This window comes from Salmo salar, chromosome ssa23 (assembly GCF_905237065.1).
Source record: "Salmo salar chromosome ssa23, Ssal_v3.1, whole genome shotgun sequence".
Taxonomy (NCBI): domain Eukaryota; kingdom Metazoa; phylum Chordata; class Actinopteri; order Salmoniformes; family Salmonidae; genus Salmo; species Salmo salar.
Genome location: NC_059464.1, coordinates 29131199 through 29153136, shown reverse-complemented (window position 1 = coordinate 29153136; position 21938 = coordinate 29131199). Strand labels below are relative to the sequence as shown.

The 21938-nt window shown below is 45.0% G+C and overlaps 1 protein-coding gene across 2 annotated transcripts in view; it reads left to right on the top strand.

The window, feature by feature from the left end:
- Positions 1 to 21938, top strand: part of LOC106584350 (glypican-5) — a 156084-nt gene that overhangs the window by 44070 nt on the left and 90076 nt on the right. Inside the window, exons 4-6 of one of the 2 annotated variants that reach the window (XM_014169563.2) lie at positions 2162 to 2319; positions 2644 to 2703; positions 8953 to 9075. In XM_014169563.2, coding sequence (XP_014025038.2) covers positions 2162 to 2319; positions 2644 to 2703; positions 8953 to 9075 — 341 coding nt within the window. The remainder of the gene's footprint in view (positions 1 to 2161; positions 2320 to 2643; positions 2704 to 8952; positions 9076 to 21938) is intronic. The other variant, XM_014169564.2, reaches the window with a different exon arrangement.

Below are 21938 nucleotides of genomic sequence, written 5' to 3'. Positions count from 1 at the left end.
CTAGTTAAGTGTATCTAGGTGCCTGACGCAGCAGGAGCTGCAGCAGGCCAGAGCAGATGCACCTTCCCCCCCCACCCCCCCTTCCCCCCCCCACCCCCCACCACAGCCTGCCAATCACTCCCTCTCTGCCAAAATGCAACAAGGTGGAGAGGAGAGTAGGTGTCCAAAACACTTAGCAAGGAGAGATACTGGAAGGACGATAGACTTCAGAAAAGCCCACCTAACACAGATAGTGACTAACATTCTTTCACATTTCAGCAATATTTTCAACTCTTGCACCAGGTATTGCTGTAGCGTTGCAATTACTATTGTAATTAAGAATCTCAGAATCGTAATGAATACATCCAGTTGATTTAAGTGAAAATGCTCTGCAATTAGTGAGTTATAAAGGATTGATCAATCCTTAGAATCCATACTGAAAGCTTTGGAGGAGCTAAGCCAGAGTTTGGCTGGGGCACGGGGGTGGCAGGGGCTCTAAAAAGATCTTGATTGACGGGACGCAGGGGCGCTTTGGTGATGTCACTCAAGCTCCGGCAGTCTTTTGATGAGTTAGAGTTCACTTTATTAGCATGAGCATACTCTTTGTCCTGCAGAATTGTGGGTTTTAAACTGTGTGTTTGTGTTCTGGTCTGGCATTGAGTTGTTTTGAGGCTTCCTAAAGGATCTGCCAGCTATTCAGTGGGTTGCCTCTGGTCCTGTCCAGCCGTCTAGAGCCCCAGTGAATCCCCCTCAGAAAGTGTCTGTAGGCGGACCACAGCCTGCCCTCCAGAATGCAAATCCAACTCTGGACAAAGACTCCTCATGCTGACTGGACAACCCTATCCCACAATGGTTTGAAACTCAGGGCCTGGGACAGAGTGATGAGAACATTTCTGTGGCTAATCTCTGGACAAATAAACTTCTATAGGAACACACACACACCGAGGAGGCTGGTGGGAGGAGCTATAGAAGGACAGGCTCATTGTAATGACTGAAATGGAATGAATAGATCGGAGTCAAATATGTGGTTTACATATGTTTGATGTGTTTGATGCTGTTGCATTTTTTTCCATTCCAGCCATTACAATGACACACACACACACACACACACACACACACACACACACACACACACACACACACACACACACACACACACACACACACACACTTGAGTACATCTTCCCTCCAGCTTTCCGACAACAGTTGCAATTAGGGGTGACAGTGGCAAGCAGATTCCCTTGGTCTTTGGCTTCCCTCTTATAAAAAGAGGACATTTCCCAGATGTATACAAACACATTCTCACAAGTGATACACATGAATACACACACATACCCTTAATGTCAGTGAGCTGGATTGCTGTCTAATCTCTGGGGAAGGCAGTGTGTGTCTCTGTTGGTCTCAGTGATTTTGTCCCAGCTTTATGTGGGCATGCTGCCTAACTCAGAGCTTAGGCAGAGCTTTCTGAAAACGTCCATATTTCACTGTTTCACAGCACCCTACTTACTGTCCAGGGGCCAAATGAGCTAATTCCATTAGAGGGCCTTTAAAGCCTGTCCACAGCTGTGTGGGTGGGAGTGGTAAATGGGATCCATGTCACATCGGCCTATAACTCACTCCCAGCTACTCTACACAGAAGGCTGGATATGAGAGGGGGAGAGAAAGAGAGAGGGGGAGGGAGAGAGAGAATACATTATCTCAGCTTTTCGCTTTGGGCAGGCCACCGGTTGCTGACGTCTTTAACGTCAGCTCATACTCTTCCTCTCTCTCTCTCTCTCTCTCTCTCTCTCTCTCTCTCTTTCCATTGCCCCCGCCAGCATCCGGACAATAAGTCTTAAGAGGGAAGGAAAGAAAAATGCAACACCATAGCAGCATCTGCATATCCACTGGCCCCTGGTGATATCAGTTGTCTAGCGACTGGATCATTCTTCTCTGTGCAGTATCATAGTTCTGTGTTCGTTCAGTTGTGTCACTGATGATTTCCACAGCATGAGCCCTGCACATCTGCAAAAGCTTCTGATCATTGTGTTCTCACAAACTGTAGAGTGACTCTGTTAGGGATGTAATGGGCGCCCTCTTTTTTCACACACTGTCTAATTTCCTTCTCTACCCCCCCCCCCCCCTTCGCCCCCCTCTCTCTCCACCCCTCTCTCCACCCCTCTCTCCTATCCCTCTCTCTTAGGTTGATAAAGTATGTGGGCCTCTCACAGACACTCCGTCAGTGACAAGCATACGTTCCACCCTGAAGGTCATGACCTCTGTGAGTACCTCCCCGACCTCGATGGCGATGACATCATCCCCAGCTGAGGTCACACTGGACCACTTGTCGCATACCAGGAGGTGAGAGAGAGAGGCGGCCATAGTGTCTGGTCAGCTGCCTTAGAGTGGTTGGTGTTGTAGCTGGTTGGCATGCTGTGTTCAACTCTGTCCCCCAACATGTATTTGCACATTGCAGTATGAGTTACTTATAAGCACACTTTGCCACATATATTTTTTGTCAAACAAGCTTTCTTTATCATTATGTTTCATTACATTTTGAAGTTCTGTCTTCCCTCTCCTTCGCATTGACTTGTGTTTGCTTTGCATTGGATCCCTGCTACTCCCACACCATCTCTCTGATCCTCTCTCCTCCTCCTCTCCCTGACCATGATCACATCCTCCCAGGTCCTTTCCTCTGAAACCATCTAAGAATAATAAGCCTAGGAGTCTGAAAAAGATCTCTAGGTAAGCATGAAGCCCAGCATCTCCCCCTCGCTCGTTAATGTGGCCATCTGGCATGGAGTACAGGGGTTGACCACCAGCGACACGTTATGTCACCTTAATAAATATACATACAGTGCCTTCAGAAAGTATTCACACCCCTTGACTTTTTCCACATTGTGCTGTGTTACAACCTGAATTTAAAATGGATTCAATTGTTTTTTTCTACACACAATACCCCATAATGATAGGGCAAAAATTGTTTTTTTTACATTTTAGAAAATGTATTACAAATACAAAATGGAAATATCACATTTACGTAAGTATTCAGACCCTTTATTCAGTACTTTGATGAAACACCTTTAGCAGCGATTACATCCTTGAGTCTTCTTGGGTACAAGCTTGGCACACCTGTATTTGGGGAGTTTCTCCCATTCTTCTCTGCAGATCCTCTCAAGCTCTGTCAGGTTGGATGGGGAGCGTCGCTGCACAGCTATTTTCAGGTCTCTCCAGAGATGTTCAATCGGGTTCAAGTCCGGGCTCTGGCTGAGCCACTGAAAGGACATTAAGAGACTTGTCCCGAAGCCACTCCTGCATTGTCTTGGCTGTATACTTAGGCTCGTTGTCCTGTTGGAAAGTGAACCTTCGCCACAATCTGAGGTGCTGAGTGCTCTCGAGCAGGTTTTCATCAAGGATCTCCCTGTACTTTGTTCCGTTCATCTTTCCCTCGATCCTGACTAGTCTCCCAGTCCTTGCCGCTGAAAAACACAGCAAGATGCTATGGGATGTTTTTCAGCGGCAAGGCCAAAGAGTTCAATATTGGTTTCACCAGACCAGAGAGTCTTATTTCTCATGATCTGTGAATCCTTTAGGTGCCTTTTGACAAACTCCAAGTGGGCAGTCATGTGCCTTTTTACTGAGGAGTGGCTCCCGTCTGGCCACTCTACCATAAATGCTTGATTGGTGGAGTGCTGCAGCAATGGTTGTCCTTCTGGAAGGTTCTTCCATCTCCACAGAGGAACTCTAGAGCTCTGTCAGAGTGACCATCAGGTTCTTGGTCACCTCCCTGACCAAGGCCCTTCTCCCCCGATTGCTCAGTTTGACCGGGCGACCAGCTCTAGGAAGTATCTTGGTGGTTCCAAACTTCTTCCATTTAAGAGTGATGGATGCCACTGTGTTCTTGGGGACCTTCAATGCTGCAGAATTGTTTTGGTATCCTTCTCCAGATCTGTGCCTCGACACACACCTGTCTTGGAGCTCTACGGATAATTCCTTTGGCCTCATGGCTTAGTTTTTGCTCTGACATGCACTGTCAACTGTGGGACCTTATATAGACAAATAATGTCTAATCAATTGATTTTACCATAGGTGGACTCCAATCAAGTTGTTGAAACATCTCGAGGATGATCAATGGAAACAGGATGCACCTGAGCTGAATTTCAAGTCTCATAGCAAAGGGTCAGAATACTTATGTAAATAAGGTATTTCTGTTTTTGGGGGGTTTATAATTTGCAAAATTTTCTAAAAACCAGTTTTCGCTTCGTCATTATGGGGTATTGTGTGTAGATTGCAGCACTCCACCAATCGGGCCATGGTAGAGTGGCCAGACAGAAGCCACTCCTCAGTAAAAGGCACTTGACAGCCCGCTTGGAGTTTTCCAAAAGTCATCTAAAGGACTCTCAGACCATGAGAAACAAGATTCTCTGGAATGATGAAACCAAGATTGAACTCTTTGACCTGAATGCCAAGCGTCACGACTGGAGGAAACCTGGCATCATTCCTACAGTGAAGCATGGTGGTGGCAGCATCATGCTGTGGCGTCACTCCCCCCTTCAACCTGACAGAGCTTGAGAGGATCTGCAGAGAAGAATGGGATAAACTCCCCAAATACAGGTGTGCCAAGCTTGTAGCCTCATATCCAAGAAGACTCGAGACTGTAATCGCTGCCAAAGGTGCTTCAACAAAGTACTGAGGAAAGAGTCTGAATTTGTATCTAAATGTGATATTTCAGTTGTTTTTTTATTATAAATGTGCAAAGAAATCTAAAAACCTGTTTTGCTTTGGGGTATTGTTTTTCATTATGGGGTATTGTGTGTAGATTGAGGGGGGAAAAATAATTGAATCAATTTTAGAATAAGACTGTAACTGAGGATGTATCAACAACATTGTAGTTACTCCACAATACTAACATAAATGACAGAGTGAAAAGAAGGAAGCCTATACAGAATAAAAATATGTCGAAACATGCATCCTGTTTGCATTAAAGTAAAGTAAAACTGCAAAAAAATGTAGCAAATAAATGTACTTTTTGTTCTGAACACAAAGTGTTATATTTGTGGCAAATCCAACACATCAAATTTATTTATATAGCCCTTCTTACATCAGCTGATATCTCAAAGTGCTGTACAGAAACCCAGCTTAAAACCCAAAACAGCAAGTAATGCAGGTGTAGAAGCACGGTGGCTAGGAAAAACTCCCTAGAAAGGCTAAAACCTAGGAAGAAACCTAGAGAGGAACCAGGCTATGAGGGGTGGCCAGTCCTCTTCTGGCTGTGCCGGGTGGAGATTATAACAGAACATAGCCAAGATGTTCAAATGTTCATAAATGACCAGCATGGTCAAATAATAATAAACACAGTAGTTGTCGAGGGTGCAACAAGTCAGCACCTCAAGAGTAAATGTCAGTTGGCTTTTCATAGCTGATCATTGAGAGTATCTCTACCACTCCTGCTGTCTCTAGAGAGTTGAAAACAGCAGGTCTGGGACAGGTAGCACGTCCGGTGAACAGGTCAGGGTTCCATAGCCGCAGGCAAAACAGTTAAAACTGGAGCAGCAGCATGGCCAGGTGAACTGGGGACAGCAAGGAGTCATCATGCCAGGTAGTCCTGAGGCATGGTCCTAGGGCTCAGGTCCTCCGAGAGAGATAAAGAAAGAGAGAAAGAGAGAGAGAGAGAATTAGAGAGAGCATACTTAAATTCACACAGGACACCGGATAAGACAGTAAAAATACTCCAGATATAACAGACTGACCCTAGCCCCTCGACACATAAACTACTGCAGCATAAATACTGGAGGCTGAGACAGGAGGGGTCAGGAGACACTGTGGCCCCATCCGATGATACCTCCGGACAGGGCCAAACAGGCAGGATATAACCCCACCCACTTTGCCAAAGCACAGCCCACACCACTAAAGAGATATCTTCAACCATCAACTTACCATCCTGAGACAAGGCCGAGTATAGCCCACAAAGATCTCCGCCACGGCACAACCCAAGGGGGGGCGCCAACCCAGACAGGAAGACCACGTCAGTAACTCAACCCACTCAAGTGACGCACCCCTCCTAGGGACGGCATGGAAGAACACCAGTAAGCCAGTGACTCAGCCCCTGTAATAGGGTTAGAGGCAGAGAATCCCAGTGGAGAGAGGGGAACCAGCCAGGCAGAGACAGCAAGGGCGGTTCGTTGCCCCAGAGCCTTTCCGTTCACCTTCACACTCCTGGGCCAGAATACACTCAATCATAGGACCTACTGAAGAGATGAGTCTTCAGTAAAGACTTAAAGTTTGAGACCGAGTCTGCGTCTCTAACATGGGTAGGCAGACCATTCCATAAAAATGGAGCTCTATAGGAGAAAGCCCTGCCTCCAGCTGTTTGCTTAGAAATTCTAGGGACAATTAGGAGGCCTGAGTCTTGTGACCGTAGCGTACGTGTAGGTATGTACGGCAGGACCAAATCGGAAAGATAGGTAGGAGCAAGCCCATGTAATGCTTTGTAGGTTAGCAGTAAAACCTTGAAATCAGCCTTTGCCTTAACAGGAAGCCAGTGTAGGGAGGCTAGCACTGGAGTAATATGATAAAAATGTTGGTTCTAGTCAGGATTGTAGCAGCCGTATTTAGCACTAACTAGGGTTTATTTAGTGGTAGCCGGAAAGTAGAGCATTGCAGTAGTCCAACCTAGAAGTAACAAAAGCATGGATTAATTTTTCTGCATCATTTTTGGACAGAAGGTTTCTGATTTTTGCAATGTTACGTAGATGGAAAAAAGCTGTCCTTGAAACAGTCTTGATATGTTCTTCAAAAGAGAGATCAGGGTCCAGAGTAACGCCGAGGTTCTTCACAGTTTTATTTGAGACGACTGTACAACCATCAAGATTAATTGTCAGATTCAACATAAGATCTCTTTGTTTCTTGGGACCTAGAACAAGCGTCTCTGTTTTGTCCGAGTTTAAAAATAGAATGTTTGCAGCCATCCATTTCCTTATGTCATCACTGAGACCACTTCATATTTTAAAGCATGGTGATGGCTGCATCATGTTATGGGTATGCTTGCCATCGGCAAGGACAAGGACATTTTTTTTGAATAAAAATAAACAGAATAGAGCTAAGCACAGGCAAAATCCTTGGGAAAACTTGGTTCAGTCTGCTTTCCAACATTCACTGGGAGACAAATTCACCTTTCAGCAGGACAATTACCTAAAACATAAGGCCAAATATGCACTGGAGTTGCTTACCAAGATGACATTGAATATTCCTGAGTGACCTAGTTACAGTTTTGACTTAAATCGGCTTTAACCTCTATGGGCTAGGTGGGACGCTTCAAGCTAGCATATAATGTCACATAAACCCAAACCACAGCTAAATGCAGCACTAACCTTTGATGATCTTCATCAGATGACAACCCTAGGACATTATGTTATACAATACATGCATGTTTTGTTCAATCAAGTTCATATTTATATCAAAAACCAGCTTTTTACATTAGCATGTGACTAGCATGTGACTAGCATTCCCACCGAACACTGCCGGTGAATTTACTAAATTACTCACGATAAACGTTCACAAAAAACATAACAATTATTTTAAGAATTATAGATACAGAACTCCTCTATGCACTCGCTATGTCCGATTTTAAAATAGCTTTTCGGTGAAAGCACATTTTGCAATATTCTCAGTAGATAGCCCGGCATCACAGGGCTAGCTATTTAGACACCCAGCAAGTTTAGCATTCACCAAAGTCAGATTTACTATAAGAAAAATGTTATTACCTTTGCTGTCTTCGTCAGAATGCACTCCCAGGACTTCTACTTCAATAACAAATGTTGGTTTGGTCCCAAATAATCCATTGTTATATCCAAATAGCGGCGTTTTGTTCGTACGTTCAAGACACTATCCGAAAGGGTAAAGAAGGGTTACGAGCACGGCGCATTTCGTGACAAGAAATTTCTAAATATTCCATTACCGTACTTCGAAGCATGTCAACCGCTGTTTAAAATCAATTTTTATGCCATTTTTCTCGTAAAAAAGCGATAATATTCCGACCGGGAAATAGTTTTTTATTACAAAGAGAGTGAAAGTAAAAGCATGCTATCCCCTCACGCACGAGCCTCAGTCTAATGGCCCTCTGATAGAGCACTTGCCAAACGCGCTAATGTGTTTCAGCCTGGGGATGGAATTACATCGTTCAGCTTTTTCCCGCCTTCTTAGAGCCCATGGGAGCCATAGGATGTGTCACGTCATGCCAGAGATCCCCTGTATTTGTTAGAGATGATCAAGGAGGGCAAGAAATGGTCAGACAGGCCACTTCCTGTAAGGAATCTTCTCAGGTTTTGGCCTGCCAAATGAGTTCTGTTATACTCACAGACACCATTCAAACAGTTTTAGAAACTTTAGGGTGTTTTCTATCCAAAGCCAATAATTATATGCATATTCTAGTTACTGGGCAGGAGTAGTAACCAGATTAAATCGGGTACGTTTTTTATCCGGCCGTGCAAATACTGCCCCCTAGCTCCAACAGGTTAAAGTCTATGGTAAGACTTGGAAATGGCTGTCTAGAAATGATCAACAACGAGCTTGAATAATTTTTTAAAGAATAATAGGCAAATATTTTACAATCCAGGTATGCAAAGCTCTTAGAGACTTAACCAGAAAAACTCAAAGCTGTAATTGCTGCCAAAGGTGATTCTAACATGTATTGACTCAGGGGTGGGAAACTTATCTAATCAAGTTATATTAGTGTTTTTTTTTTTACTTTGACATTACATAGTATTTTGTGTATATTGTTGACAAACAAAATTACAATGAAATCAATTTTATTCCCCCTTTGTAACACAACAAAATGTTGAAAAAGTCAAGGGCTGTGAATACTTTCTGAAGGCACCTCAATGAATATACATTCGATTCCATGATATTGTGGTTATGATCAGCACCCCCCACCCTCTCTCGTTCTTCCCTCTTCTCTCTCTCTCTCCCTCTTCCTCGCTTTCTCCTCTACTTCAGAGAGTTTATGGGCTATATCCAACGCTACAGGTCCTTCTTCTCTGCCTTGCCAGAGATGCTTTGTGAGAGTGAGATGGTGGTGGATGACTTCACCTGCTGGAGCGGGGAGGATGTGGTGGAGAGGTAGGAATGGACCCTTTCTATTGGTCTACATCTGTGTCTGTCACACTTAATTGAATTTAAAAAAAAACGATATTGTGTTATTGACAGTACTTTTGTTTATGTGTAACTCTGTGTTGTTTTTGTCACACTGCTTTACTTTATCTTGGCCAGGTCACAGCTGTAAATGAGAACTTGTTCTCAATTGGCCTACCTGGTTAAATAAAGGTGAAATAAAAAAGAAATAAATAATGGGCTTAGCCTTTCTGTTACATTCTCTATACAGGTCTTATTGCCCATTAAAAGAGAGAGGTACTTTTGAATCTTTAAAATGTGATCTCAATACACATTAAGGCAAGTCACATTTTTTTTTCTATCCCATTAAGAGAAGTTCAAGTAGTTGATGCTAACATAAAAACATTCAACCAGGTTAAAAAGCAATCAGATATCCTGGTCAAGCCCTTATTGACATCTGAGGGCATGGATTCTGGTTTGAGGACCTAGAAGTGTCCACAAATGTCTGGTGTAAGAGGTTTCAAACCAGCGAGGGTGCATGGGGATAATGAGTTAAACCAGGGGGCCTGTAGACATTTGGATGCCATGGATATTGGGAGCATGGCCCTAGACCTTTGAAGTATAGTGTGTTCATTCCTAAAATTCTAGAGGCCATTCTAATGAAAATTACATTGGAAACTTTGGAGAAGCACCTTCCTAAAAACACACATGTAGAAACAAGCGTTCAAGCACACCCAGGCACGGACGCACACAGACAGACAGACAGACAGACAGACAGACAGACAGACAGACAGACAGACAGACAGACAGACAGACAGACAGACAGACAGACAGACAGACAGACAGACAGACAGACAGACAGACAGACAGACAGACAGACAGACAGACAGACAGACAGACAGTGCCACATATTCTGCCACTCTGTCCTATAATAACGTTGGTCGTCCTGGTTACTGTTGAGTCGGATAAAAAGCCCATACAGCACGGACCACAGTGTAAACAGTTTGGTGTACTCATCTGACCTCCCATTCTGACCAGCTCTCCTTGATTGTTTTGGGCTGGTCCCCCCCTCTGGCCCTGGTACAGAACAGCTTCCCCTCCTCTGTTGTGGAGTAGGCAGAGAGACCCCATTCACCTAGGACTCCTGGGCTGGAACTGTGCTCCCCCACTATCACATTTAGGCCTCTGTTTTGTCCCCCTTTCAGCCAATTCAACTTTTTTCTATCCTTGCTGAATTCACTGGCCATGAAGGGGTGTTGGAGCCAGCGGAGAGTGTTTTTTTGAATCGCTTTGGGCTGGGAGTGCTGGTGGGGGTTGGTGTGGTCTCCCCTAAAGAACCACGGAAACCACGTTTTGTATAATACCAATAGCATTCAATCCACTCCAGTATTGTGTGTGCTAATTTGTTTCTTTAGTGGTTGTCTATAACTAATACTGTATCAACACACATAGGCCCTCCCACCGGATGTCGATTTAAAGCAGCCCCCTGCACCTCTCTGATTCAGAGGGGTTGGTTAAAATGCGGAAGACACATTTCAGTTGAATGCATTCAGTTGTACAACTGTCTAGGTATTCCCCTTTCCTTCCCTATGGGAGGCCAGCTCCCCTCAGCCCACTCCAAGCTCTTCTCTATCCTGGTACTCCAATGGTGGAACCAGCTTCCCCCTGAGGCTAGGACAGGAAAGACCCTGCCTATCTACCGAAAGCACCCGAAACCCTACCTCTTTAAAGAGTATGTTAAATAATCCCCCTCCTCACCTCGACCCCCCCCAACTTTCCTGAATCATCACTTGTACTTGACCCCCCCCCCTGCTGATAACTACTTTATTGGGGAAAAGTGTACTTACTATGCCTGTGATGTGTGGTTGCCCCATCTAGCTATCTTAAGATGAATGCACTAACTAAGTCACTGGCTAAATGATTCAAATGTAAACAGCAGGCTTGGGCTCGATTCAGTTAAAATTCCAGTCAATTCAGGAAGTTAACCAACATTCCAATTCTCTTCAATGCTTTTCAATTAGGAAAATGTGGAATTGCAATTTGGTTTACTTTCTGAATTGACTGGAAATTAAATGGATTGACCCCAACCCTGATCAACAGACATCCACATGGATGTATATAGAATGTGCACTTTCTCATAGGAGAATAGAATGGGGGATATATTTTGATAGAATGGTTGAATAAGTAGATCTTATCTGAACCAACATCCATGAAGCAGAAGCACCATTAATAAAATATTATTAAGTTTCTATGACAGTGGGTCATTAGACATGAGAAATGCACGTCTGGAACATTTGTGTCCGTCTGAGCTTTGCCATGTTGGTTTGTTGTTGGCTAGGGAGAGACGGAGGGGGTTCACTGGGGCTCCTGAAGGCCCCAGGCCTGGTGGCCATTCAGGCTTTGTGAACCTTGCAGAAGAGCCGAGGGGGGCCTCCTCCTCCCCTCCTAATGTACCTGCGCCCCCCCCCAGGGACCACTGAGAGAAGGGTCTGTTCTCTGGCCCTCTGGGGCTGCAGCCTGGAGCCACTTACTGACAAATGCCTTAGCTTGTGTGGTTGCTTATGTGTTACCAGAAAAAGAAAAGTATCTTTCCTGACACAGTTCTGACATTGTCTCTGTATTAAATTTGATTTAACTAGGCAAGTCAGTTAAGAACAAATTCTTATTTACAATGACGGCCTACCCCGGCCAAATCCGGACAACGCTGGGCCAATTGTGCGCCACACTATGGGACTCCCATTCACAGCCAGATGTGATACAGCCTGGATTCAAACCAGGGGCTGTAGTGACACCTCTTGCACTGAGATGCAGTGCCTTAGACCGCTGCACCACTCAGGAGCCCCATTAGGTGTTCTTATAGATTGGTTTAACCCTCTCATGGTATGTAGGCAGGCATCATATATCACTTAACCAGAGTTCTCTGCATCTAAGAGTCAAAACAATAATTGCAAGGCTTTAAATTCAAGCATCACATGAGTTTGGATAGGTGCCGTGAATAACCTCTTCTCATACTGTACTACTGCTGTCTCTGCTACCCACCCCACATTATGGAGAAACACTGCCACCTAGAGGATGCATCTAAATCAAATCAAATTTTATTGGTCACATACACGTGTTTAGCAGATGTTATTGCGGGTATAGCGAAATGCTTGTGCTTATAGTTCCGACAGTGCAGCAACATCTAACAAGTAATATCTAACAATTTCACAACAAATACCTAATACACAGAAATCTAAGTAAAGGAATGGAATTAAGAATATATAAATATATGAACGAGCAATGTCAGAGCGGCATAGACTAAGATACAGTAGATAGTATAGAATACAGTATATACATAAGAGATGAGTAATGCAAGATATGTAAACATTATTAAAGTGGCCAATGATGTCAAGTCTGTGTATGTAGGCAGCAGCCTCTCTGTGCTAGGGGTGGCTATTTAACAGTGATGGCCTTGAGATAGAAGCTGTTTTTCAGACTCTCGGTCCCAGCTTTGATGCACCTGTACTGACCTCGCCTTCTGGATGATAACGGGGTGAACAGGCAGTGGCTCGGGTGGCTGTTGTCCTTGATGATCTTTTTGGCATTCCTGTGACATTGGGTGCTGTAGGTGTCCTGGAGTGCAGGTAGTTTTTCCAAGATGGAAAAACTACATTGTTTGTCGTTCTCCCGTGTAAATTTTGTATTTTTAGTCTTTTTTGTATATATTGCAATATATTTTCAATGTCTTTTTCCATTTTTTTATTAAATATACCTTCCGGCAATCCGCCTCACCCAATGTGATACGGATCTGCTATTTTTAGACCTTATAGCCAGAACCTCCATCAGAAACTAGCCATCAGAAGTTAACCAGCTAATTAGCTACTAGCTTTTTAGTCATTGTTAGCCACTGCTAGCAGCCTTTACCTTTAGCACAGACACCAGATGCTTTTAGCCTGGATAATACTTGCCAGCCTGCCAGTCTGCACAGCGCGTTATCAACCCTGAGCATATCGGACTATTTTTCTCCACTACAACACCGGATTCCTGCCGTAAGCCCTGGACCATTGCTCCTGATCATCGCAGCTAGCTAGCTGCCACCGAGTTGCCCAGCCCCGAAGCTAGCCATGAGCCAGGCCGATCTCCCGGCCTGCTCAGTGGACCCTATGATCACTCGGCTACACAGCTGATGCCTCCCGGACTCTTCACTAACACGACTAGAATCCACTACACCACCAGATTCTTGCCATAAGCTCTGGACCTTTGCATCGGATCATCGCTGCTAGCTAGCTGCTATCGAGTGGCTATAGTGGCTAACACCCTTGTCCCGAAGCTAGCACCAGTTAGCCGTGAGCCAGGCGCATCTCCCGGCTAGCAAACAAAATTACTCCAGCTACAATACCTCTTTTGCCAGCTGGCCTGGACCTTTTGTCAACACGGAGCCCCGCCGTTCCATCACGACTGGTCTGCCGACATAATCCCATCCGTTGTGCCCTCAACCGGCCTTTGCCGGACGTCGGAGCAGACACTTCTACTAGCTCCAGCCTGCTAACTTTTTTTGAACGTCGTGTCTCCCGCTTGCTAGCGTAGTAACGACTACCTAGCGGCTTCCCTGTTTCATCTATTGCTGTTCACTGGACCCTATGATCACTTGGCTACATAGCTGATGCCTGCTGGACTGTTCATTAATCACGGTACTCCAGTTTGTTTATTTTGTTTATCTGTCGGCCCCAGCCTCGAACTCAGGCCCTGTGTGTAGTTAACTGACCCTTTCTGCCCATTCATCCCCATTTTACCTGTTGTTGTTGTCTTAGCTGATTAGCTGTTGTTGTCTTACCCGTTATTGTCTTAGCTAGCCCTCCCAATCAGCACCCGTGATTGCTTTATGCCTCGCTTTATGTCTCTCTCTAATGTCAATATGCCTTGTATACTGTTGTTTAGGATAGTTATAATTGTTTTAGTTCACTGCGGAGCCCTCTTTTGTCCCACCTCCTACACATGCGGTGACCTCACCCAGCATAACTAATGCGTCCAGAGATGCAAACTCTCTTATCGTCACTCAATGCCTAGGTTTACCTCCACTGTACCCGCACCCTACCATACCCCTGTCTGTATATTATGCCCTGAATCTATCCTACCACGCCCAGAAATCTGCTCCTTTTATTCTCTGTCCCCAAAGCACTAGACGACCAGTTTTGATAGCCTTTAGCCATACCCTCATCCAGGCCCTGCTTGTCCCCAGGCGCTCTCATTTGTTGACTTCTGTAACCGTAAAAGCCTTGGTTTCATGCATGTTAACATCAGAAGCCTCCTCCCTAAGTTTGTTTTACTCACTGCTTTAGCACACTCCGCCAACCCTGATGTCCTTGCCGTGTATAAATCCTGTCTTAGGTAGGCCACCAAAACTTCTGAGATTTCCATCCCCAACTACAACATTTTCCGTCAAGATAGAACTACTAAAGGGGAGGAGTTGCAATTTACTGCAGAGATAGCCTGCAAAGTTCTGTCATACTTTCCAGGTCTATGCTCAAACAGTTCGAGCTACTAATTTTAAGAAATAAATCTCTCCAGAAATAAGTCTCTCACTGTTGCTGCCTGTTATCGACCCCCCTCAGCTCCCAGCTGTGCCTTGGACACCATATGTGAATTGATTGCCCCCCATCTATCTTCAGAGTTTGTTTTGTTAGATGACCTAAACTGGGATATGCTTAACACCCAGGCAGTCCTACAATCTAAGCTAGATGCCCTCAATCTCACACAAATTATCAAGAAACCCACCAGGTACAACCCTAAATCCGTAAACATGGGCACCCTCATAGATATTATCCTGACCAACTTGCCCTTCAAATACACCTCTGCTGTTTTCAATCAGGATCTCAGCGATCACTGCCTCATTGACTGCATCCGCTATGGGTCCGCAGTCAAACAACCACCTCTCATCACTGTCAAACGCTCCCTAAAACACTTCTGCGAGCAGGCCTTTCTAATCGACCTAGCCCGGGTATCCTGGAAGGATATTGACCTCATCCCGTCAGTAGAGGATGCCTGGTCGTTCTTTAAAGTAATTTCCTCGCCATCTTAAAAAATGTAGAACTAAGAACAGATATAGCCCTATGTTCTCTCCAGGCCTGACTGCTCTCGACCAGCACAAAAACATCCTGTGGCGGACTGCACTAGCATTGAATAGTCCCCGCGACATGCAACTTTTCAGGGAAGTCAGGAACCAATACACGCAGTCAGTTAGGAAAGCAAAGGCTAGCTTTTTCAAACAGAAATTTGCATCCTGACTGGAACGAACTACAAAAATCTCTGAAACTGGAAACACTTATCTCCCTCACTAGCTTTAAGCACCAGCTGTCAGAGCAGCTCACAGATTACTGCAGCTGTACATAGCCCATCTATAATCTAGCCCAAACAACTACCGCTTCCCCTACTGTATTTATTTATTTATTTATTTTGATCCTTTGCACCCCATTATTTCTATTTCTTCCACTGAAAATCTACCATTCCAGTGTTTTACTTGCTATATTGTATGTACTTCGTCACCATGGCCTTTTTTTTGCCTTTACCTCCCTTATCTCACCTCATTTGCTCACATTGTATATAGACTTATTTTTCTACTGTATTATTTACTGTATGTTTGTTTTACTCCATGTGTAATTCTGTGTTGTTGTATGTGTCAAACTGCATTGCTTTATCTTGGCCAGGTCGCTATTGTAAATGAGAACTTGTTCTTAACTTGCCTACCTGGTCTAATAAAGGTGAACTAAAACATTTAAAAAATCCTGTACCTCTAACTCCAAAAGGTTTTGGAACACTGTAAAGTCAATGGAGAATAAGAACACCTCCTCCCAGTTGCCCACTGCACTGAGGCTAGGAAACACTGTCACCACTGATAAATCCACGAAAATTGAGAATTTCAATAAGCATTTCTCTACGGCTGGCCATGCTTTCCTCCTGGCTACCCCAACCCCGGTCAACAGCTCTGCACCCCCCGTAGCTACTTGCCCAAGCCTCCCCAGCTTCTTCTTCACCTAAATCCAGATAGCAGATGTTCTGAAAGAGCTGCAAAACCTGGACCCGTACACATCAGCTGGGCTAGACAATCTGGACCCTGTCTTTCTAAAATGATCCGCCGCCATTGTTGCAACCCCTATTACTTGTCTGTTCAAACTCTCTTTCGTATCCTCCAAGATCCCTAAAGATTGGAAAGCTGCTGCGGTCATCCCCCTCTTCAAAGGGGGTGACACTCTAGACCCAAACTGTTAAGACCTATATCCATCTTGCCCTGCCTTTCAAAAGTCTTCGAAAGCCAAGTTAACAAACAGATCACTGACCATTTCGAATCCCACTATACCTTCTCCGCTGTGCAATCCGGTTTCCGAGCTGGTCACGGGTGCACCTCAGCCACGCTCAAGGTACTAAACGATATCATAACCGCCATCGATAAAAGACAGTACTGTGCAGCCGTCTTCATCGGACCAGCCAAGGCTTTCGACTCTGTCAATCACCGTTTTCTTATCGCCAGACTCAACAGCCTTGGTTTCTCAAATGACTGACTCACCTGGTTCACCAACTACTTCTCAGACAGAGTTCAGTGTGTCAAATCGGAGGGCCTGTTGTCCGGACCTCTGGAATTCTCTATGGGGGTACCACTCTTTTCTCTGTATATATCAACGATGTCGCTCTTGCTGCGGGTGATTCCCTGATCCACCTCTACGCAAACGACACCATTCTGTATACATCTGGCCCCTCTTTGGACACTGTGTTATTAACAAACCTCCAAACGAGCTTCAATGCCATACAACACTCCTTCCGTGGCCGTCAATTGCTCTTAAACGCTAGTAAAACTAAATGCATGCTTTTCAACCAATCGCTGCCCGTACCCCGCCCACCCGACTAACATCACTACTCTGGACGGTTCTGACTTAGAATATGTGGACAACTACAAATACCTACGTGTCTGGCTAGACTGTAATCTCTCCTTCCAGACTCATATTAAACATCTCCAATCCAAAATGAAATCTATAATCGGCTTCCTATTTCGCAACAACGCCTCCTTCACTCACATTGCTAAACATACCCTCGTAAAACTGACTATCCTACCGATCCTCGACTTCGGTGATGTCATTTACAAAATAGCCTCCAACACTCTACTCAGCAAACTGGATGCAGTCTATCACAGTGCCGTCCGTTTTGTCACCAAAGCCCCATATACCACCCACCACTGCAACCTGTATGCTATCGTCGGCTGACCCTTGCTACATATTCGTCGCCAGACCCACTGGCTCCAGTTCACCTATAAGTCTTTGCTAGTTAAAGCTCCACCTTATCTCAGCTCACTGGTCACCATAACAACACCCACCCGTAGCACGCGCTCCAGAAGGTATATCTCACTGGTCATCCCCAAAGCCAACACCCCCTTTGGCTGCCTTTCCTTCCAGTTCTCTGCTGCCAATGACTGGAACGAATTGCAAAAATCGCTGAAGTTGGAGACTTATATCTCCCTCACTAACTTTAAGCATCAGCTATCTGAGCAGCTACCGATCGCTGCAGCTGTACACAGCGCAGCTGTACACAGCCCATCTGTAAATAGCCCATCCAATCTACCTACCTCATCCCCATATTGTTTTTATTTACCTTTTTGCTCTTTTGCATACCAGTATTTCTACTTGCACATCATCATCTGCACATCTATCACTCCAGTGTTAATTTGCTAAATTGTAATTACTTCGCTACTATGACCTATTTATTGCCTTACCTCCTCACGCCATTTGCACACACTGTATATAGACTTTTTCTATTGTGTTATTGACTGTACGTTTGTTTATTCCATGTGTAACTCTGTTGTTGTTTGTGTCGCACTGCTTTGCTTTATTTTGGCCAGGTCGCAGTTGTAAATGAGAACTTGTTCTCAACTGGCCTACCTGGTTAAATAAAGGTGAAATAAAAAAATAAGTTTGCCCCCTGTGATGCGTTGTGCAGACCGCACCACCCTCTGGAGAGCCCTGCGGTTGTGGGTGGTGCAGTTGCCATACCAGGCGGTGATACAGTCCGACAGGATGCTCTCAATTGTGCATCTGTAAAAGTTTGAGGGTTTTAGGTGCCAAGCCAAATTTCTTCAGCCTCCTCAGGTTGAAGAGGCGCTGTTGCGTCTTCTTCACCACACTGTCTGTGTGGGTGGACCATTTCAGTTCGTTTGTCATATGTACGCCGAGGAACTTAAAACATTCCACTTTCTCCACTGCTGTCCCATCGATGTGGATAGGGGGTGCTTCCTCTGCTGTTTCCTGAAGTCCACGATCATCTCCTTTGTTTTGTTGACATTGAGTGAGAAGTTATTTTCCTGACACCACACTCCCAGAGCCCTCACTTCCTCCCTGTAGGCAGTTTCGTTGTTGTTGGTAATTAAGCCTACTACTGTTATGTCGTCTGCAAACTAAATGATTGAGTTGGAGGCATGCATGGCCACGCAGCCATGGGTGAACAGGGAGTACAGGAGGGGGCTGAGCACGCACCCTTGTGGGGCTCCAGTGTTGAGGATCAGTGAAGTGGAGGTGTTTTTTCCTACCTTCCCATCAGGAAGTCCAGGACCCAATTGCACAGGGCGGGGTTCAGTCCCAGGGCCTCAAGCTTAATGATGAGTTTGGAGGGTACTATGGTGTTGAATGCTGAGCTATAGTCAATGAACAGCATTCTTACAGTACATAGGTATTCCTCTTGTCCAGATGGGATAGGGCAGTGTGCAGTGTGATGGCGATTGTATTGTCTGTGGACCTATTGGGGCGGTAAGCAAGTTGAAGTGAGTCTAGGGTGGCAGGTAAGGTGGAGGTGAGATGATCCTTGACTAGTCTAACAAAGTACTTCATGATGACAGAAGTGAGTGCTACGGGGTGATAGTCATTTAGTTCAGTTACCTTTGCATTCTTAGGTACAGGAACAATGGTGGCCATCTTGAAAGCATGTGGGGACAGCAGACTGGAATAGGGAGAGATTATATATGTCCGTAAACACACCAGCCAGCTGGTGTGCGCATGCTCTGAGGACGCAGCTAGGGATGCCGTCTGGGCCGGCAGCCCTGCAAGGGTTAACACATTTAAATGTCTTACTCACGTTGGCCACGGAGAGGGAGAGCCCACAATCCTTGGTAGCTGGCACTGTGTTATCCTCAAAGCGGGCAAAGAACGTGTTTAGCTTGTCCGCGACGTGGCTGGTTTTCCTTTTGTAGTCTGTGATTGTCTGTAGACCCTGCCACATACGTCTCTTGTCTCAGCCGTTGAAATGCGACTACACTTTGTCTCTATACTGACGTTTTGCCTATTTGATTGCCTTGCGGAGGGAATGATTACTCTGTTTGTATTCTGCCATATTCCCAGTCACCTTGCCATGGTTAAATGCGTTGGTTCGCGCTTTCAGTTTTGCGCGAATGCTGCCATCTTTCCACGGTTTCTGGTGAGGGTAGGTTTTAATAGTCAGAGTGGTTACAACATCTCCTATACACTTCTTGATAAACTCAGTGACCGTCTCAGTGTATACGTCAATATTATTCTCGGAAGCTACCTGGAACATATCCCAGTCTGCGTGATGAAAATAGTTTTGAAGCGTGGATTCTGATTGGTCAGACCAGCGTTGAATAGTCCTTAGCACGGGTACTTCCTGTTTCAATTTCTGCCTATAGGAAGGGAGGAGCAAAATGGAGTCATGGTCAGATTTGCCGAAAGGAGGGCAGGGGAGGGCCTTGTATGCATCCCAGAAGTTGGAGTAACAATGGTTGAGTGTTTTTCCAGCGCGAGCACTACAGTCGATATGCTGACAGAATTTAGGTAGCCTTTTCCTCAAATTTGCTTTGTTAAAATCCCCAGCTACAATAAATGCAGCCTCAGGATATATGGTTTCCAGTTTGCATAAAGTCCATTGAAGTTCCTTGAGGGCTGTCGTGGTATCGGCTTGAGGGGGGATATACACGGCTGTGACAATAATCAAAGAGAATCCTCTTGGGAGATAATACGGTCTGCATTTGATTGTGAGGTATTCTAGGTCCGGTGAACAAAAGGACTTGAGTTCCTGTATGTTCTTGCAAATACACCATGAGTCATTAATCATGAAACATACACCCCCGCCCTTCTTCCCGGAGAGATGTTTATTCCTGTCGGCGCAATGAACTGAGAATCCAGATGGCTGGACCGAGTCCGACAGTATATCCCGAGAGAACCATGTTTCTGTGAAACAGAGTATGTTACAATCCCTGATGTCTCTCTGGAAATAAACCCTTGCCCTGATCTCATCAACCTTGTTATCCAGGGACTGAACATTAGTGAGTAATATACTCGGAAGCAGTGGGTGGTGTGCGCGCCTCCTAAGTCTGACTAGAAGACTGCTCCGAATTCCTCTTCTCCGCCAGCATTGTTTTGGAGCGGCCTCTGGAATCAGTTCAATTGCCCTGGGTGGTGCGAACAAAGGATCCGCTTCGGGAAAGTCGTATTTCTGGGCATAATGCTGGTAGTGCTGGTGAGTTACAGCTGCTCTGATATCCAATAGTTCTTCCCGGCTGTATGTAATAACACATAACATTTTCTGGGTTAACAATGTAAGCAATAATACATAAGATAACAAAATACTGCAAAGTTTCCTAAGAACTAGAAGCGAGGCAGCCTTCTCTGTCGGCTCCATCTTGAACCATCTTGTATCCATGTGAAAAAAGACCAAACATTCCTTCAGGACAACATCTATTACACCAAACTTTCCCATACTGTATTGTTACGCAGTTGCACTATGGATAAAACCAAAGAAACATTGTGTGCATCCACAGGTATTTTCTCTACAGAGGTCTTCCTCTAGGACTCCCATATTAATATCTGACATTTAGCAGCCACTTTTATCCAAAGTGACTTACAGACATTGTTTTTTTGCATGTGGGTGGTCCCAGGAATCAAACCCACTATTCTGGTATTGCAAGAGCCATGCTCTACCAACTGAGCTACATAGGACTACACAGCTACAGAGGACCACATAGCTACAGAGGACCCCATTATCACAGGACCACATTACCTGAGAATGAGGCATCACGTTCCTGTTTTACTTTGACATGTGGTATCTAAATTACTAATATTCGCATCGCTATGGAATAGGGTATAAACAGTGTTGGTAATCATTTTATTTAATACTGTATTAAGATCAACTCTACACTCAACAGCAGTGAGCACAGCTTACTAGTAGTCTGTGACTACCATATTATGGGACATGGACCACTAGAGAGCAGTGTTGTAGCGGCCAAGCCTAAACGTGTCCTCTGTTATTGTTCCAGCCAGGCAGGTATGATGACAGCAGCAGAGTTCAAACTGGGTTAAGAATGTCCAATGAGGTCAAGTGTCTCAGTATGGGTTTCACAGGGAACAGTTTTTGTCTGATGAACCCAAAAGGAAGTGAATGAGGTGGCTGTTCAGAGGATATATTTAATTATATGCTTCCAGGCTCTCTGTAGTCATAGTGTGTGCTGTGGCAGACATTTCACTGTAATTGAGTCCCCAATCACTTCTGATCATGTTCCCACAGGGAGGCTGGGGCCAGGGTGCCTTCTGACAGAATCTGGGCTGAGCTGACTTACTGCTCACTACCTCTGTTGTTGTTGATGTTGTTCTCATCTCTGCTGCTTCACTGGAAGCTGACTGCCATCAAATGGGTTTCTCATGGCAGTCCTCTTGCGTTGTGTCTGTGTTAGTGTGTTTGGATTGGGGGGATGAAAGCACAGAGACGGACATAACAGTTATCAACTGAAAGCTTCAGAGTACTGTACAGTGTCTCTTACATAAGTCTGTAATTCTAGACCACACAGGTCATTAGTCAGATTCCAGGTTAGCGGTAATTGTGAAATAGTTTGCGCGCTCACATGCTCAAAC